This window comes from Telmatherina bonti (genome assembly GCF_933228915.1).
Source record: "Telmatherina bonti genome assembly, chromosome: 3".
NCBI classification, from domain to species: Eukaryota; Metazoa; Chordata; class Actinopteri; order Atheriniformes; family Telmatherinidae; genus Telmatherina; species Telmatherina bonti.
The window spans coordinates 27,305,272-27,323,402 of NC_136621.1; the positions used below are offsets into that span (position 1 = coordinate 27,305,272).

The 18,131-nt window shown below is 36.8% G+C and overlaps 2 protein-coding genes across 8 annotated transcripts in view; both read left to right on the top strand.

Annotated features, from left to right (window-relative positions):
* The window catches only part of LOC306774617 (LIM and calponin homology domains-containing protein 1-like), a 33,110-nt gene extending 25,779 nt beyond the window's left edge, over window positions 1-7,331 (top strand). For 5 of the 6 annotated variants that reach the window (XM_079264738.1, XM_079264739.1, XM_079264742.1 and 2 more), the window contains 11 exons: window positions 449-778; window positions 1,268-1,349; window positions 1,477-1,502; window positions 1,716-1,829; window positions 1,992-2,084; window positions 2,173-2,392; window positions 2,487-2,586; window positions 3,415-3,489; window positions 3,574-3,682; window positions 5,240-5,342; window positions 6,034-7,331. In XM_079264738.1, the coding sequence (XP_079120864.1) occupies window positions 449-778; window positions 1,268-1,349; window positions 1,477-1,502; window positions 1,716-1,829; window positions 1,992-2,084; window positions 2,173-2,392; window positions 2,487-2,586; window positions 3,415-3,489; window positions 3,574-3,682; window positions 5,240-5,342; window positions 6,034-6,059 (1,278 nt within the window). In that variant the 3' untranslated portion in view covers window positions 6,060-7,331. The remainder of the gene's footprint in view (window positions 1-448; window positions 779-1,267; window positions 1,350-1,476; window positions 1,503-1,715; window positions 1,830-1,991; window positions 2,085-2,172; window positions 2,393-2,486; window positions 2,587-3,414; window positions 3,490-3,573; window positions 3,683-5,239; window positions 5,343-6,033) is intronic. The other variant, XM_079264740.1, reaches the window with a different exon arrangement.
* Window positions 7,332-7,880: 549 nt separating this feature from the next.
* tmem192 (transmembrane protein 192) lies at window positions 7,881-17,925 on the top strand. Of its 2 annotated transcripts, none has more exons than XM_079238338.1 (6): window positions 7,881-8,009; window positions 8,469-8,624; window positions 9,149-9,410; window positions 9,506-9,628; window positions 15,758-15,863; window positions 16,962-17,925. In XM_079238338.1, the coding sequence occupies exons 1-6, from the start codon at window positions 7,980-7,982 to the stop codon at window positions 17,074-17,076; spliced, it is 792 nt and encodes a 263-aa protein (XP_079094464.1). In that variant the 5' UTR covers window positions 7,881-7,979; the 3' UTR covers window positions 17,077-17,925. The 2 variants fall into 2 exon arrangements, with proteins under 2 accessions (XP_079094464.1, XP_079094465.1); XM_079238339.1 differs by having other exon boundaries at window positions 7,930-8,009; window positions 8,472-8,624.
* The last annotated feature ends 206 nt before the right edge of the window (window positions 17,926-18,131 follow it).

Sequence of the window (18,131 nt, forward strand, 5' to 3'; positions counted from 1 at the left end):
CAGGAGTACAAATATGTCATGTTTTTGTTGTCTCTACTCATTAGTAGATCAAGCCTGGTCCTTCTCTAAATAGATTATTATATATACTTTTCTATTGATTTTTTTTACATGTAGATTCTGTGGAGGGTTAAACAATGTTGTAAAATAGACAATTTAGTTGTAAACTTTAGTGAAAATAGAGTATTATTAATAATCTAAAGTAAGCACAGGCTTTAACTTTTTTTGGTATTTCTTTAAACTGAAATCCTGCTGAGATTATAAACCTAGAATAAACAACAATTGTTGCAGATAGTCTAAATATTAAGACATTAGTTCAAAAATATACTCTTATTGGTCTTTAAGTCTGCATGTAAAATTATTTTCAGTCTGATTGAAAAATATTTTATGTATGCTTTTCTGAAAGTATACAATCAGGCGCAAAGTAACATATTTCTTCTGTCTTCTTCAGAAGGATGAGTCGGTGCGAGTGAATGGAGAGGTGACAGAGGACGTTACTATTTCTTCTCCACCTACAACCATTCGGGAATCAGTGCAGGACAACAAAGAAGTTTCCTCTAAACAGACAGAGAAAGTCCTTCCTCCTGAGGAGGCTGTGGAAAATCCAAAGACTATAGAGCAGCTGACACCTCCACTAAAGGACAAAGCTGCGTCGACTTCAGGCTCCACTATCAGCTCCCTGATTGGAGGCCGTAACTGTATCATCACAACCACTATTGTGACAGAACTCACACAGACACATGTAGAGCCGTTTCATCCAGATAGCCAAAGTAATGGACAGGTAAAAGAACAATTAGTATGGTCAAAGAGGCCATCTATTTTATTGAACTACTCTTTCTCTACCTCCCTATCAAACAAATGAAATTTTAATGTTATTGTCATAGTGTTCATCTTCTACCCCATCAAAGTTTTTTCTGTTGCCTAAAAATACAGATAAATTGGTGTCTCGTTTCCAGGAAAGGCCAACAAAGATATTAAATTAAGTTAGAGTTACTGAATTAAAAGATGGCAGTGAAAGGTCAGACCTTGGACTCTCATACACCTCTGTGGGTCACTGAGAATATTCTGCCTCAGTGAGGCCTCAAACTTTCTTTAATTCCTTTCCTGTGATGGATTTTTTTATGTAAAGCAAGTTTCTAGTTTCTCTTGGTACATTTTAATAAGCATTTACATAAACAGAAGTCAGTGAATTTCCGAAGAGCAAAGCATTTATAAGGCCTGCCAAATGGTATCAGTGGGTATGTTCAGTGTTAAATCATTTTCACTTCAGGCTTGGACACCAGTGGAAGAACAAAGTTTTCAGGCAGCTTCATCTCCAAGCAGCATGCAAGAATATTCTCCCACCGTTACAGGTATAAAATCTCCCTCTTTGTCACTCATAGAAATACAGTTCAGAGGCAGAATCCTTTCTCCCTGCAGATGTTCTGTCACTTTTGTTCAGTGTTTGTGAGTTTTTCTGCATGTTTCTGTCTTTCACAGAGGGACTTGAAGAGAGCAGTGTCACTGTGAGTACCTCTAAGCACCTCAAACTTCTTTTTTTTTCTCCTTCATCCTTAAATTTGATCCTGTCCTAACCCTTTGTCTCCAGTGGTCGCTGTAGTTTCCGTAGTCAGACCTGCATCTTCACCTTTCCTCTCTCTCTGTCCTTTTGGTCTGTTTATATATGTGTGTGTGTGTGTGTGTGAATGTGTGTGTGATTGATGGTTGGGTCTTGGTAGATTGAGACCCCCATGTTGAACTTGGCTAAACGTGTTAATCACTGGGTCTGGGACCCCAATGAGGAGCGTAAACGCTTGGAAAGGTGGCAACAGGAGCAAGAACGCCTCCTACAGGTACTGTAGTGAAATGATGTGAATGTGCATGGTTCTGCAACTGCTTTGCAGAAAATAGGTGACACGCTTGCTGAATGTGCGTGTATGTGTGTATGTTTCATTTGAATGTCACGTGTGTGCTCTTGTGCATGTTGTGTTAACATGAGCAGTATTTCTCATTAGGAACAATATCAGAAAGAACAAGAAAAGCTGAAGAAGGAATGGGAGAAGGCACAGCTGGAGGTGGAGGAGGAGGAGAGGAAACACAATGAAGAGGTTCAAACACACACAAAAACAGTCAAACAGGTTTGTCTTTCTTATATTTTTTATCTGATTTTGTTTATCACCTCCATACATCTTCTAGGAAAGACGGATTTTAGAGGAAACTGTCACTCCCCTCAGTCCTACTGGCTTATTGCACCAGCAGCCAGCCCACATGGCCACAGCTCCGTCTGCAACAGAAAGTAAAAACACAGAGGGGAGAAATGAGTCCTTGCAGCAGAACGGACAAAAAATCTCCACATGCAAAGAGGATCAGCATGAATCGAAGCTGCACTTTTTCCAGGGTGAGCATAAATTCAAAGGTTAGTGATATACTGATGTGGTTCATATGTCTGCATCTGCAGGCCTCTCAGTCCTGGATCAGTTTGAGATTTTTTTTACTGTATAATTCTGTAGACTCTGCATGTGATGCTGAACCTTCGAAGAAACAGGAATTGTGGAAAACATCCTCTCTGGACCGTAACCCTCAGCTGATTCAGACACAGAGTGTTAAAAGGTATGTATACAAGAGGATCTTACATTATTTCTGGGTTTACTGACTGAATAAGCTTATAAAGAAGGCTGGCCCCGTCATCGGGTGCAAACTGGACAGTTATGTAACTGTGGTGGAGAAGAGTTCATTTGACAAACTGGTTACCATTGTGGATAACCCCGACCATCTTCTCCACCATAAACTGGCCAGACAGCATAATGCCTTCTCGAACAGACCAAGACAACTCCACTATCGTACCGACAGATAAAGGAAATCTTTCCTGCCACAGCCCATCACTCTGTCCAGTAACTCCACTCAGGCAGACTGGGAACAGCCTGACTAGTCAAATGGCACTACTTGCTGCTTTTATTCACTTGCTTTTTCATTCTACTTATTTTATTCTTTTAGTTTGAACATCATTTACACTTATTTGTTTTTTGTGCAGCCTTATTTAAAATTTATATGATCCCACAGCTGTTGATTTGTATGTTTTGTATACAGATCTGTGTATTTTGCAGATTATCTATCTATCTATCTATCTATCTATCTATCTATCTATCTATCTAGAGTATAAATGCCTGGAAATTCATCATTTTTGACCCACCTTTAACTGAGTTGAACAGATTTTCTCATTATAATGAACAACTTTAATGTTACATCCTCACTTTTTGGCTGTATGTTATCCAAAACAGATAAATTGTTTTTAAAAAAAAAGGTTAAAGATATTTTGTCATAAACATAGAAATACATGTGAAAATGTTGACTGTTTTGGTAACTAAAATTAAAAGATGCCTCAAATATGTGCATCTCATTTTTCAAAAATTTGTTGCTTCCTTGTTGTGTGTGCTTCAGATCAGGATCACATGATGTTGTAGCAAGTAAACAGCAGTCCTCCCCTTCTACACCCCAGCCTCCCTCACCCAGCAGGTGATGGCGCCAACACATGTACACAATATCTAAAAGAGGACCAGGAATCTAAATTAACAGTGTTTTCCCTCTGTCTGTGTGTAGGTGTGTGAGTGGGAAGCGACTATGCTCTGGTTGTTCAAAACCTCTGGGAAAAGGAGCTGCAATGATCATCGATACTCTGGGACTGTTTTTCCACATACAGTGTTTCAAGGTGTGATTCTGTAGCAGGACGCCAACAGCCAGATGCATAAACTATTTTTCATAAAACAAAAGACACACACCTTTTGCTACACACAAATTAGTATTATTTCACACATTTTACAGACCAAGCTCATACGAGATTTTAAAGCAGTGTTACAATGCTATGAACTGGAAACAGAAAAAATGTTCATTTATTTCAATCATTCAGTCTTTATTTATAAAACACCTTTTATACAATAAAAATGTAGCACAGAGTACTTTACATTAAAAGCAAAAAAGAACGTAAAACAATATTCATTCATTCATTCATTCATTTTCTAAACCGCTTAATCCAATTCAGGGTTGCGGGGAAGCTGGAGCCTATCCCAGCTGGCTTTGGGCGAAAGGCAGAGTACACCCTGGACAGCTTGCCACTCAATCGCAGCATGAAACAATATTAATCATCAAATCCCCCTAAATCAAGAGCCCATTAAAACCCACATATAACACATAAAATTATATCTCAAGAACAACATTTCTTGTTAATTTCATTAATATACTTGGATTTAGTTGTATGTACTAAAAAAAGTGCAGCCCTACATTACAGATATACATAAGAATAGTCACGGAAGTTCTTTCTAAGACTTGAAACAAGTATTTAGAGATTGTTCTTTCATTTTGGGAGAAATGCATACATACAGTTTCAGTCATGAATCTTCACCCAGTTTTGATGGGATGTTATCCATTTAAGTATTACTTTAGAAGATACATTGTAGCTGCACCCACGACAAAGCCACAGGGCGTGAAGCTGTTTTCCCTTCAGTGGTTTTAGCAGTCTGTTTCTGTGAGTGGTCGACTGACATTTTGTCCAAAGTTTTGAAGCATTTCTTGGCCATAATAATAAGTTATGCATTACTTTCGTGTTCATGTGACATTGACAGATTATTGGACCAGTCACGTTGCTCACAATATTTTCAGTTCTCTTTGCTTTTGAATAAAGTGAGTTCTTCTGTGTATTCAAACAAGAGATAACAGCAATAAATAGCAGATTTCTCCAGTCCCTCACTCTTAGCAAATGTTAACCTGAGCAACAGGCACCTCTAAACTAATGAATATATGCGTTTAGCAAGAGGTAAGAGTCTAGTCACCATTCAGTCAGATCAGTCTAATTTTAAATCTCACTTTGTCAGGGAAGCTGTGGTCAGAGGACTTACTGATGCGAGAGTAGAATTCAGAATCTAAGAAATTCCTCTGAGTTCAGACTTTTTGCTCTTTCAAAACCTCAGACTAACTAAAATGATGAAAGAAATGCACAAGACCGTTAATAGCTATTTTTTTTATTTAAAAAGGTATATTTGAGGATATTGTGGTCCTGCCCATCTTTCATTTATGTCAGTTCAAAGTTCTTTTGATTCAGACTTTGCTTTAACCACCAGCTGCCACTGTATTAAACACACCAAATAATGAAATTTAGCACAGAGGGAGCATTAACTTAATGATGGGAAAAGCTTAGTATATCCATTGTGCTTCTTAAGTAGATACTACAACTTGCATGTTTAATGTTTTTAAACTTTATTCCTTGTCTTAGTGTGGAGTGTGCAACGGACAACTGGGTGATGCCTCTGCAGGGACTGACGTACGGATTCGCAATGGACTCCTGAGCTGTCATGAGTGCTATCTTGCATCTCGGGGTGAGAATAAAGGCTGGCACATGAAATTAGTCTTGCATTAGTTGTAAGGGTTGTAAACCATTCAGTGTAACAGTATATTTAAGTCAAACATCTGTTTAGATTTTTGTAAGTATATTAACCTTTGGCATTCCAGTGGGTCGCAGACAGGACGCTTTGTGTGTTCTTGCAAGATAGCAGGATTGCCAAGGGCTTAAAACTTCACATTTCTATACTTGAGAAGAAGAGTGACTAGCTTGTGTTTTGTAAGAAGCTGCCACATACTAGAGTATTTTCCCATATTCAAAAAACAGCAATTATTGGCTCTGTTTGTATTGTATCCACCATAGGTGAAAACATATTTATGATTCTGGGCATTACAGTTTTTGAATGCATTCATCTGTACAAGTATAAAGTCAGAATGCTGTCGTTGAGCAACACAATTAGAGAGAGGGATAGAAACACATTTAAGATTCAGAAGAACTTAATTGGAAATGCTACAGATAGTTATCTTTACCATGTTGTAGTTATTAAAAAAAGCCTTTCTCTTTGGCTTCCAGTTTCTTCCTCACCATATTCTAATCTAAATATATTTCCTCCATTAACACAGACTCTTATCTGTTCTCTAACAAACTGGGTCCAACAGCAGTAAAAGCAGACAAAGCCACTAAAATCAATATAATGTTAAGCAATGTTTCCTTGTATTTGTCTGCAGGCAGAGGCCAACCCACCACACTATGATTACCTGTTTTGTTTGCAACTGGAACCTCACAGACACAGGCAGTGACTGGATGAAGAAAAATTACCTTAAATTGTCATCATTCTGGACTTACTGGAACAGTCTTGGAGTCCTTCAAGCGTTGGAAAAATATTTGTTTTTCTTATCCTGAAATGCACAAACTGCTTGTTTTAATGTTTATGACAAAGAAATTGGATTGACATGTGGGTTGACCGATGTAGTACTGATGATGTACTTCTAATCTGTACACATGTATACACTTGTTTTTATATGCATAGCATGGCTATCAGAAAGAAAACAGTATGTGCAGGCTTTTGCACCTCTAAACTTTGATCTTCTCTGTCTGTTACGGTTAAAGCTGAACATTGCTCATTCTCTGAGTCCTGGCTCATAACTCTAGCTTCTCCTCTGATCATGTGACTCCACTTTCTAATTGTGATGCAAAGAGGTTTGGGTTACATAATCTGGGGTAGTTTAACCATCATAATGCCTTACTCTTACCTTGTTCATTTTGGGTTTTGTATTTACAGTTTTGCATGAAAAATAACATATATAAGTTATTGCTAGTATTGTTCAGATTCACACTGAGTTGTTATTTTCTCAGCAACAGAACGTAAACGCTTCTCTTTTATGTTCAACATCTTTGTCATTTTAAAGTTTTGAGAATCTGGCTAGATTAGCTTTTTTCTTTATTATTATTATTTTTTAATAAGAATGCATGTTATTAAGTAATTATACTTACTCTTTGGATTTGAAATATTTTCCCTATAAATGTTTTAGCTTTTTTTCTGGTCATTGACTGCATATGAATCAGTGCCTTATGTAACGAATGCAAGGGCAAAAGTATTTCACACACTGACCTCTGGGTCTAGGCACATTGTGTGTGTGTGTGTGTGTGTCTGTGTGTATGTCTGTTAAGAGTGTGTGCATGTATAGATATGAATGCAATGTGTGATTTGTCTTGAAGCACAGTTCCATACCAGCAAATACAAATAAAAAGTTGTAAAAATCACCCTTTTCTGCCCCCACAATAACTAGACCATTGGCTTTGCTGCTTTCCAGTTAATAATAATCATATTTTGATTTTGAAGTTAGTATCCTAAAATCTTTCCTCATCTGCCTATGTCACAAGCGTTGCCTCCCTAGAGTATGAACTCTAAATGACTCGTTCCTCCCTCTGGACGCCTGACAGTAACTTCATTTCTCAGAGGAAGAGAGCTCAGTTCTTCATCTTTTATAGGAATTGTATGTTTATCAATAAAATATTTTGAATGGATGTTTTCAAGTACTTTCTTTCTTTACCCTTATTAACCAAGAATGAGGAGGGAAGTATGCATTCAAATAACATCCTATCTACGATGCATCTACAATAAGCTATCAGTTTGTTCCACAGTAAATTTACTACTGTTAAAAAAAAAAAAAAAAAAAAAAAAAAAAAAATCCAACTGGTGCAAAAATAAATAATCAAATTGAAAACAAAATGTGTAAATAATCACATTATGTAATCCAAAGTTGCCACAGCACTTTCCACCCCAATATTTTCATGTTTAATAGCTACTAATCAAAAACTGCACCCAAATTATATTTAGAAAGCTTCGCAAATTTCGACAGGTTTAACAACACGTCAAGGGCTTTTTTGAACAAATGTCTCACCTAATGTAACATTTTTTATTTCAGTTTATTACTATCGAAGGATAGAGACGGTTTGGCCTTAAATCCTGCAAATCACAGTTTTATTAAGAAACAAAATGAATGGAAAAGTACAAGTTATCGCAGGTTGCTGCGACATCGGAACTGTATAGCTATGAACCTGTACGAGGGAACCGGAAGAATGAGGGAAACAGGAAGTGTTTCGCACTTCTAACCACTATGTAAACTTAAGTTTTGTGTTGTTACATTGGTCTTTAAAAGCGACTAAACAAATGGATTCAAAGGGACCGTCACTTTATGCAGTATGTACTTGTTGTGTAACATTGTCTTGTTGCTCTGCCGATGGCTAACTAGTTTGCTAACGAGCAGTTATGCTAGTAGTTAGTTGTAGCTGTTCGCTAAAAACATCTGAATGAGACACTCATTACGACTCTTTTTCCAAACAGTAGGATCAATTATTGTTAAGGTGTGATAATATTAGCAAAATGGCGATTCGAGGCGGATCTTACCTGTTTTAAAGTTTAATTTTTTGGACAGTTGCGTGGTGATTTCTTTGTTTTTCACCATGTAATAAGTGTTCGAGCTGAACATGAATGAACACAGTAAACATAAGTTAGATTCAGTTTCTCTATCGCTCAGGAGTTAGTATAGTTAGTATAATATAAGGCAGTTTTACTGTATTATATGACATTCTCTCATGACAACTCATGAAAGGGTTCAGATCAACAGTATATAATCTATGCACCATGACTACGTTTTAGCAGCCAGGTTCCTCAGCAGATATGAACCGGAGCGTGGAAGAAAACTCACTGGTGGACGGACCGCTGATCTCCCCTGATGCCCTCCACTCCGCCATCAGCAGAGAGTTTCAGACTGTGCCAACACCTTGTCATGCCGGCGTGTTGTCCTTACTGCATGTATGATATGCTTACGCTTGCACACACACTATTCTTGTAAAATAAATCTTATGTTTAAATAATGTTATGACCATTTGGTTTGTTCTTTCTACCTTAACGTAAATTATATGTCATAATTGATCGTCAGAATGATTTTTCAAGAAAAATGGATAGTTTACTGCTTTTTCTCCTCCAATATGACACTTTGTTGCTTCTGTCCTGTTCATATTTTATCAGCTGCATAGTTTTAACTGTTAGTTGGAGCAAAGATAGATAGATAAACACCACTTCAGTAAATCTGTGATTGTATGTTGTTCTCACACACAGTTGTTTGACAAAAAAATGTTGGTTTAAAAAAATAATTAATGGGGAAAAAAAAGGAGGCAATGAAGATGAAAGTCAGTAGAATTATTCTAAATACTTTCCAGGACTTGTTAAGAACACATTTAGAGTAATTTTTTTCTACTGTCTTTGTGTAGGAATGGTTTGCTTGTGTCCTTGGTGGTCTGAGCTAAAATCACTTGTGCTTTCTTCTTTCTTTTAAGGTTGTGTATGTTGTATTGTCTGTTTGTGTGGCTGTGCTGTGTGTGCTAAAGTTTGGCCAGGAGGACATGTGTATGAGTATTTTGGGAAGTACGAGTGGTGGTGATGCCATTGTGCTTGGGAAGGTATGTTTGTGGGTGCTGGTGCTGGTATTCACTGGTTGCATGCAGCACCATCACAACAAAGTCCGGAGCAGAGGATACCTGCGATTTTACAGACAGACACAGAGGCTAAAACATGTGCCATTCACCATTCACTCTGCAGGTAGAACAGCTCACAAATGATGGCTACTGATTATGTAGAGGTTGGGTTTCTCCAGAAGGTGGCAGTAAAATGTTTATTTTTGTTTGTGTAAACAGGAAACGTTCTGCTGCTGATTCTTCTGGCCTCAAAATTATCACTGACTGTACGCACCTACATGCTGCTCAGCGTTCTTGGGGTGGAGCTTTTGGTGGCTGTGCCATGCCTGCTCTATTACTCAGGTAAATTCATATCATCAGTTATTTTTAATGACAAGTAGGAGGATTTTAAGGCATGACAATTCAAAGTCTTTATATAAAACTAAAAAGTATTGCAAAAGGTGAAAAGGAAGCATTTAAAAGTATTAAAATTCAGCAACACAAAGCAAATATCACAAAATGATAATTTTGAACAAGGATATAAACTACCCTGTTTTGTAGACTGCAGGGCAATGTAAGAATTATGGATTGGAAAAGACTAATAATTTGTACCACTTGGTTCCCTCTAATAAAATGTATACGACTCTGTTTCTTAATCAGTATAAGTTCTAGGGCTGTGATGATACGCCTTTGTCCCGATTGGATTCAGACCATAATTCTGCTGCTATATGCGCAAGAAAATAAGTAAAAAGATTAATGAAAAAAAAAAAAGACAAACAAAATTTATAATAGATTATTTGCTTTTATTTGGGAAAAAAAATCTTTTTTTTTTTTTTTTTATTCGATTTCCCTCTCCTAATAAGTTCATTAGTAAAGCCCTGAAGTTTGAATGAAAATGTGGTCATTTTTAAAAAAGACATGAATTTTAAACATAAAAAACAGAATATATGCTTTGTTTCTTTCCATTTTAAATGGTAATTCTACTTCTGCATGAACAGAATTATATGGTGTATTTTTAGCTGTAGGCATGACTTATAGACACTTTCCTGAATACTTGCCTCTGTAAAAAAATGATTTTAACATTTTACTGCAACCTCAAAGAGGGTCCTTGTTCATCTTTGTGTGAAGTTTTGTCTAACTTTCAGAAATAATTTGAATTGAACAACTTGAATTTTATCAAAATTCAATGCAATTACAAGCAGTTGATTGTCCAGTCAGTTCAGATCTGAGAAATTACCAACGGAGCATGCTTTTTATCCCAGTCTTTCAGTTTCATGAGTCATTTGACTTTCCTGAGGACGCTGACTGCTGTATCAACTGTCCGATAGAGACAGACACACCTTAAAGATTACATTAATCGCTCACAACACTACCCCCACTCCCTCTCTCTGAGGATATTAGCATCACAAAACCTGCCCTGCCCTTTTCAGACTCGACAGCATGACAATCAACCATTCAGCTCCCTGTCTATCCTCCCTCTCTGCTGATCTGCGGATTCTTTGGCCGTTGCTTTTGACATTAGCACCATGCAAACTTTTCTGCATGATGGCCACTCCAATCCATGTATCCATTGTGTGTCTTTTTCTGTGTCTTAGAGCTCAAGATGAATTGGTTAGGTTTAGCTTAACTCCGTGTGGAATGGTCTTGTGGTTGATTTGATTTGTTGTGAAAGACAGAAGGTAACATGCATATGTTGGGAAAAATTCCTCCTTTTGTAAGGCTGTTCATGGTATGAACTCATATTGTTCTTATCAATGCTCTTTAGTTTGAGTCTTAGCATGATAGAGATTGTGGCGTAACGAAAGATTCCTTTTTTTTTTTTTTTCCTTCTCCCCTTTAAAACTGTGGCAAGCAGTAATTACAATTTAAAATACTAAAATTAAAATGGCAACATTGGCAAAAAAAATGTAATGGAAACATTAAATTCAATAGTTGGGAGTTTGGCTTGTGAGTACAGATATGCAATCACATCTCAACTTTCTGGAGATCATAGCCTGTTAACACACTTAAGACATGGGTTTTAAGTGTAGAGTATGAACTGAATTTTATGATGAATGACAATCCAGTCTAAACAAATGGTTTATTCAAGCACTGGATAAAAAAAAAAAAAAGAAAAAAAATTAAATGCTATAAAGTCGATCAGACTTTGATTGCCACAATATTTGGAATTTGAGAGGCTGTCCGACAAAACAAAACCGTTTCATTCTAACATTTGTTATTGTTCCACATGAACCCTGTAACACCTATATAATCAATTAATTGCTACATTAATGTACTATCAATGGCTGTAATGTAAGTGTAATCTTTGTAAAATGCCTATTACAGAGGGTGCTGTTAGCAGGCAGGTTAAAATAGAAGTTAGAGAGACCACACACCCTCACTTTCCCTAAAGCTTTGTCATCTGATTGGCCAGCTCCACCAAGCTGAACAGACACTTTCCTCAAAGCGAGGCAAATTCTCCTGTAAAGTTACATTACATGTTATTACAGATATATTGTACTTATAGACTTGCTTCTTCTGTTAGATCCAAAAGTACACAAATATACATAACAATAATAGAAAAAGACACTAATGCTCACAAGTTGTTTGACAATTTTAGTTTTTAAAAAGTTAAATATATAGGAACAAAACAATGAATGAAAAGGCAGACAAGAGGCTGCTAATTATAATAAATAATAAATAAAATAAATATTTTCATTCTTATAAATTGTACATTATATGTGAACATTTATATTTCTATATCTGTAACATGTTGCTGTAAATATAAATTTTTAAAATGATAGGCAATTGTCTCTTTTAGTGTTGTGAGCAATTATCTTGTAAGAAATTGTTATGGATTTGTGTTAGAGAATGACCCATTTTAACCAATATGCCATCAAATAAGGAAGTCTTTTGACAACTTTAGGGTTTATTTTGGTTTGTTCAGTTTGTCACATTTGGGTGTTTATTAAGAGGAAGTATATCTTCCATTTAGGGCTGTACTACAACTTCATACTACCCTGTCAAATATTAAAATATCCGTATGTGCGAATACTGCTCAAAACCAAAGCTGCATGAGTGAGATTAGAAAATAAAGAAAATAACTAAACACATGAATATTTCTTAAACAGCAAAGTATTTTAAATATGTTTAAGAAGCCAATGATAATTTGTTAAGTCAGATAGTAAAATTTCTGTTTAAAAAAAAACAAAAAAAACAAAACTAGTTTAAAATGGGTGATACATTTGAAGGCTCCTTGAGATGCAGGTTTCTGTTTGAAATTTTTTGGAATTTCTTTTAAAAATAAAACAGAATATTTTAATACAAAAATAAATAGAAAATCCCATTTTTTTCTGTGATGCCCTGGATTGTTGTTGGTAGTAAACACATCAGCTTTCCTCTTCATACAAAAAGGAAAACTGCTGTTAAAGATGCTGGATCAGAGGATATTGATATTGAAGAACCTGTATTGAAAGGAAACCCATATTAAAGGTGTGTTTGGCAGCTGAAGGGTACAGATTGCAGATGCAGATACCCATAAAAAAAGATAAGAAACACTAGGATTTAACTTAGCCAAAGGGTAGTCTTGTGTCCCCTCCACAAGGCAGACACACATGTATTGTCTTTGTGTTTACAGTGCTGTTGATCAAGTGTGTGAAGGGGGGGGTGGTCTGTTCGCCTGTTGCATTCTTGCTAAGATCAGTGCAGTCAGGCACGATGTAAACCAAGCGACGCCTCATAGTGCAAATCAAGAAAAGTCATAAACACACACTGGCAGATTCTGGTTAGTGTGACTTTAGTGAGGTCTGAAAAAATTCAATACTCTTTGGAGGAGACATAGGGGGAGATGTTAATGCCTGCAGCTATGAACTCCATACAGGAAGGCCTCGTTCAACTGTTCTTTGAAGTGCATACTGATTGTAAGTGTGTGTGGGTGTGTGTGTGTGTCTTTGAGGTCCCTGAGGTCCCTGTATGTTTCTGCCTTTCTCATTTTAACATAAAGACACCCTCCTCTATAGAGCTTCATGCACATCAAAGACATGTCATGGCCTTCAAAGACTCAACTTAGAATACATCTCTTCTGCTTTCCAGAACTTAGTGTAAGCACTTAAGGGCACATGGTTAACACACACACCCACACACACACACTGATATCAAGATTACACACAAAACCAGTCTGCTGGAAAATGTGACGGCCGATGTCCTGTTTGTTTCAAGTTGCATAAATCCCTCTTTACTGGTATATATACTGGTTTATACTCAGGTTTGGCGATAAATGTTTACAATGTACTCATATTTAGAATATTAAAATGATTTTTATCGTGAAAAAATATAATCATCAGCCAAGGATGCACTTTTTTTTAGAATAGCTTTGAGGTAAATGTTGTCATTAATTGAAAACACTTTCCTGTCTTGTTATATTTTCTAGTGTTTGCCTCAAATAAACTTCATATTGTTCTGAGAAGTTCTTAAGTTTCTTTTTATCATGACAAAAGTCTTGGAGCCTTTTTTTTTTATCAGCCCGCAGACATTATTATGTGACAGTAAAGCAGACTGTGTTTTGCATTCATATATGACACAGATTGATAAGTATGGAGAATGCTGCTATGCTACCATAGGTTGCACGTTTTATTCCCAGAATGCATTGACACTTTTTTTTTTCCATCATCTTTTTTTTTTTAAAATTTGGTGGCAGTACATACCTGGACTCAGTTTACATCCAGTTCTTTGATTTGACTGCAGGCAGAGCAGAGGATGTGGTGCCATTAGCTGTTAGCACCTCTGCAGTTTCACTGTTATCACCTGGAAATGTGCACTTCTGGTTGAGTGATTGAAGCTTCTCAGATGTGAGCAGACCAAGTCTGAGCACTCTCTGTCCAGCCATGTGAGAGTCTCTAACGGCAATGTGTGAAATGTTTCACTTCCTTAACATCTCTCCCTATATCCATCATTCCTTCTGCATCTACCTGACTTTAACTCTGCTGCAATATTCAGGCACACTGTAACTAACTCGACTATACAAAACTAGAAAAGAACTCTGAGAGCACAGACCTCTGCAAGCATATTGTGATTAACACCCAACATAACTTCAAAGTGATCCAGAATCCAGGATCTCTTCCAGATCTCCACCAAAATGTAATAATTTGTTCCTTGTGACACCTCAAACATATCCTGAAAATGTCATCAAAATCAATCTATAACTTTTTGAGTAATGTTGGATGGATGCTGCACATCCATGTCTGAGTTCAGCTGTATCCGCCAGTGAGATGGAGAGAGCGCAATGATGGAGAGGTTGCTAGGGGACACAGTTATGACGTAGGCCAAAGCAGCACAGAGGTGGGAGTGCTTTCATCTCCGCTTGCAGATTTAATAGTTATTTCTTCTGTATTTTATGTTTTTTTTTTCCCACTTTACAAACTGCAACACTCTCATAGTCATAGATAATGCAGTTAAAGCTGTTACTGTGGGCTGTAAAAGTGTTATTGTAAAACTGTAAGCTGACAGTGCTTTTAATGTGCTTTTTGCAAATAACAATACATAATTTCTAAATGTTTGATATTTTTCCTCCTTGATAATGTAGATTTCAATTATTGGGAAGAAGAGATGTTAACATGAATGCATAGAAAATTTGAGTGATATTTATTATTGTTTCTTTTTTTTCTTTTTCTTTTAAAGTTTATTATACTGTCTTTGTATATATATGTATGTGTATGTATATATACATATATATATATATATATATATATATATATATTTCTAAAGGAACTTAATGTTTTTTTTTTTTGCTTTTTTTTTTTTTTTTTTGCTTTTACGGCCCTCAGTTTAGTTAGTTTCCAGGAATGTTTCTTTGTCACACATACTTGCTCGTTATAGCTTTATTTACACACACACACACACACACACACACAAACTAAGATTTAGGATCTCATTATGCAGGAATGTGCAGTATTTCTTTGGATTGTGTGTGAGTGTGGAGACCTAGATGCTGAACTGTAAAAAAGTAAAGACAGCACTCTTTAGAACCTCTGTGACAATTTCCTCTAGCTAATAACATTCAAATCTTATCAATACTCATCCAGCAACTCCCTCTGTCCTTCCTCACAAACTCGCCCAGCATCCACACTCGATGGCCTTATCACAGCTCAGACAGCGCCAGCATGTGCCCCGACTCTTGCTTCCCTTACAGCTACTGGCCCAACCACACCCACACCTTGCTGCTATCATCACCCTGTCTGTAAAGGTGTGTGTTTAGGGTGTGAGAATTAGAGGTTTGAGTGCAGGATATGGCAGCCCATAAGCACTAAGTGCAGGTTATAACAGCTTGTGTGTGTTTAGAAGAGGGAGAGGGATGGAAAACAATAAAAAACCAAATGTGTACCTTTTCTCATCTGGGTGTTTATAATTGCTAGAAAGCCATTGCTACTCTATTGTGCCTTGTGTTTTCATGTGCTACTGAAACCCTGTATAAAAATTTTGTAAAGTAAATTTTGATGTGTCTGTTTGTGTTTTTAGTCAAGGTGATGAAGTTTAACAGGGACCGCGCTGCACCTGATGTGAGCCAAGAAGAGTTTTCATACCCTTACAGTGTGACAAGCTTACCAACCGAGACCGGCTTCAGGTAAACTTTAGATGTTATAGAAAAGAGTTGCCTGTCTTATATTTTTTTCTTTGGTTTTAACAGAAAAAAACATCAACAATACAATCATTATGCTTTGTTGTATAAACAATTTACACTATAAAATATAAGAAATACTGTGTGCTTGTAAAATACCCAACACTGAACTCACTCTCCTCTCCTTATTTAAAGCTGGGGTAGGTAATGGGGAGCAAGTAACACCCTGTCTTGGCTCCTCCCCCTCTGGTTTTGCTCCTTGTGTGATCCAAGGTTTTTTTTGCTACCTCTGCCAAGGAGTTTACGATTTTACTGGCGTTTATCTGTTTGTGTTCAAGATAACTCAAAAAGTTATGGATGGAAATTTAATTAAAATTTCAGGAGTTGTTGGAAATGTGAAAAGGGAGAACAGATTTAATTTTGGCTGTGATCCGGATCACCGTTTAGATCCTGGAATTTTTTAAAGGCCGTCGTGGAGGTTTGCACTCTCCAAGTACTTTTCTAGTTTGCAGCTTTTTCCACCAACAATTTTCTCTATCTCAGCTGTTGAGCAGGAGAAGGCAAATGAACCGAGCCGGGTCGGAGAAATCCTTCCTGCATTTTTCCAGCCATGAAAAAGTTTACAAAATATAAGAAATGAACAATTAAAGTTGGCCCGAATGATTTGATTGATGGTCAGAGTCTTTACAGATTTACAGTGAATTGAGGGGTCTAACTATATTTCTTATTGTTCATGATTACAAAATGTACAGACTACTATCAGGACGAGGAACCATTTCACCCAGAGTTTAAAAAAAAAAAAAAAAACGTCTCTGAGCAAGATTACCTATCCCAGCTTTAACCTAAAGTATACAACAAAACCCTGTTTTTTAACACATAACTTATCCAACATTGACACTGTTTTATTTCAAAGCGAGAAGAAGGACTAAATGATATTGGTCGCACTTTATCTAAATCACAGCTGACTAGTACTGAATACAGCTGCACAGTGGTATATATCAGGTTCCGTAATGTGCATTTGCGTGTCTACCAGGTATTTTTGTTTAAATCAGGTTCTCTGTGTCTAAGAGTAATATCTCTGATCTGTTTTTAATTGTGTCACAGAGGGGCCTCCAGTCTGGAAGAAGTGGTGGAAAAGCAAGCCGACCTGATAGAATACCTAAAACAGCACAACTCATTGCTGAGCAAGAGGCTACTCAACCTCACTGCTCAGCACTGAGTGCAGCCTGATCTCCTCTTCCAAAGCCACCAGTCGATGACAGCCTCCAACATACGAGAAAGAGCCTTTACTGCCCTGAGAAAATGTTAAAGACTTAAGTAAGCAAACCCACCCGTACATGTAGACCGAGTCGGCTCCTCTGTGAGGCATCCTTACCTGAGATGGACAGATAACGCAAAAGGAGGTGGACTGAGTGTGGAGTATAGTTTAAAAAAATGGGAAGTCTAGGGAAGGAGATCTGAGTCACAGTTCAGAGGTGAGAGCTTTTTATCACCATGTCACGACCTCCAGTGACCCGTGTATGCTGCTACTTTTCTCCAAAAGAAGCAGAGCGGTAAGATCATTGGTACAAAAGAAAGAGGTTATCACTTATCTGGGTCAAACAAACGTAGTTAAATCTTGTTTTATATGTGTGAATGTTGCCATGTAAGCTTTTTTTTTCAATCTATTCTGTCATTGATTTTGTGTAATTGCAATTAGATCACAAAAACAACATTTTTAATACTATTTCTGTATTTTCTTTGTGTTTTGTCCCCTGCCTTATGTTGTAAGTCAAGAGACATTCTTTGACTAAATACTGAAGTCAACATTGAAAGTCTTGGTGTTTGCTCTCTTGTGATTCTTCTGGTCTCTAATTAAACAAGGAGTGCAGCATTTTCAACTTTTCCCCTTGCAGCTCCAGCTTTGCGACCAGAGTTAACAAGAGACCTGCAAGTTTGTGAATCTGTGTCTAATTTTGGAACTTCAGGCTGCACTTTGAGTAAAAAGGGAAAAAAAAAATCTATATTTTCACTACTGATTATAAACCTAGAAATTCCTTTTCTAATAGTAATTTTTTTTTTAACCGGATACGCCAATTGAGAACTACTTCTCATTTGCAAAGATGAAGCCTTTGGAGTTATAAGTTCTTCAGACATATTCCAACACATACAAACACAATAAAAGTAAAAACAAAATTATATATTTGTGTACTTTTATTAAAAAAACAACAAATGAGAACTTTAATAAACATATGAAGTGCATACATTATCAACACTTTAAAAAAAACCCACAAG

Excerpts from the sequence above, each read along its gene's own strand:
- tmem192 (XM_079238338.1), top strand. The coding sequence starts at position 7,980 with ATGGATTCAAAGGGACCGTCACTTTATGCA. Across the intron at positions 8,010-8,468 it reads AGGGACCGTCACTTTATGCA|CAGCCAGGTTCCTCAGCAGA; the intron begins GTATGTACTTGT and ends ACTACGTTTTAG. Across the intron at positions 8,625-9,148 it reads GCGTGTTGTCCTTACTGCAT|GTTGTGTATGTTGTATTGTC; the intron begins GTATGATATGCT and ends CTTTCTTTTAAG.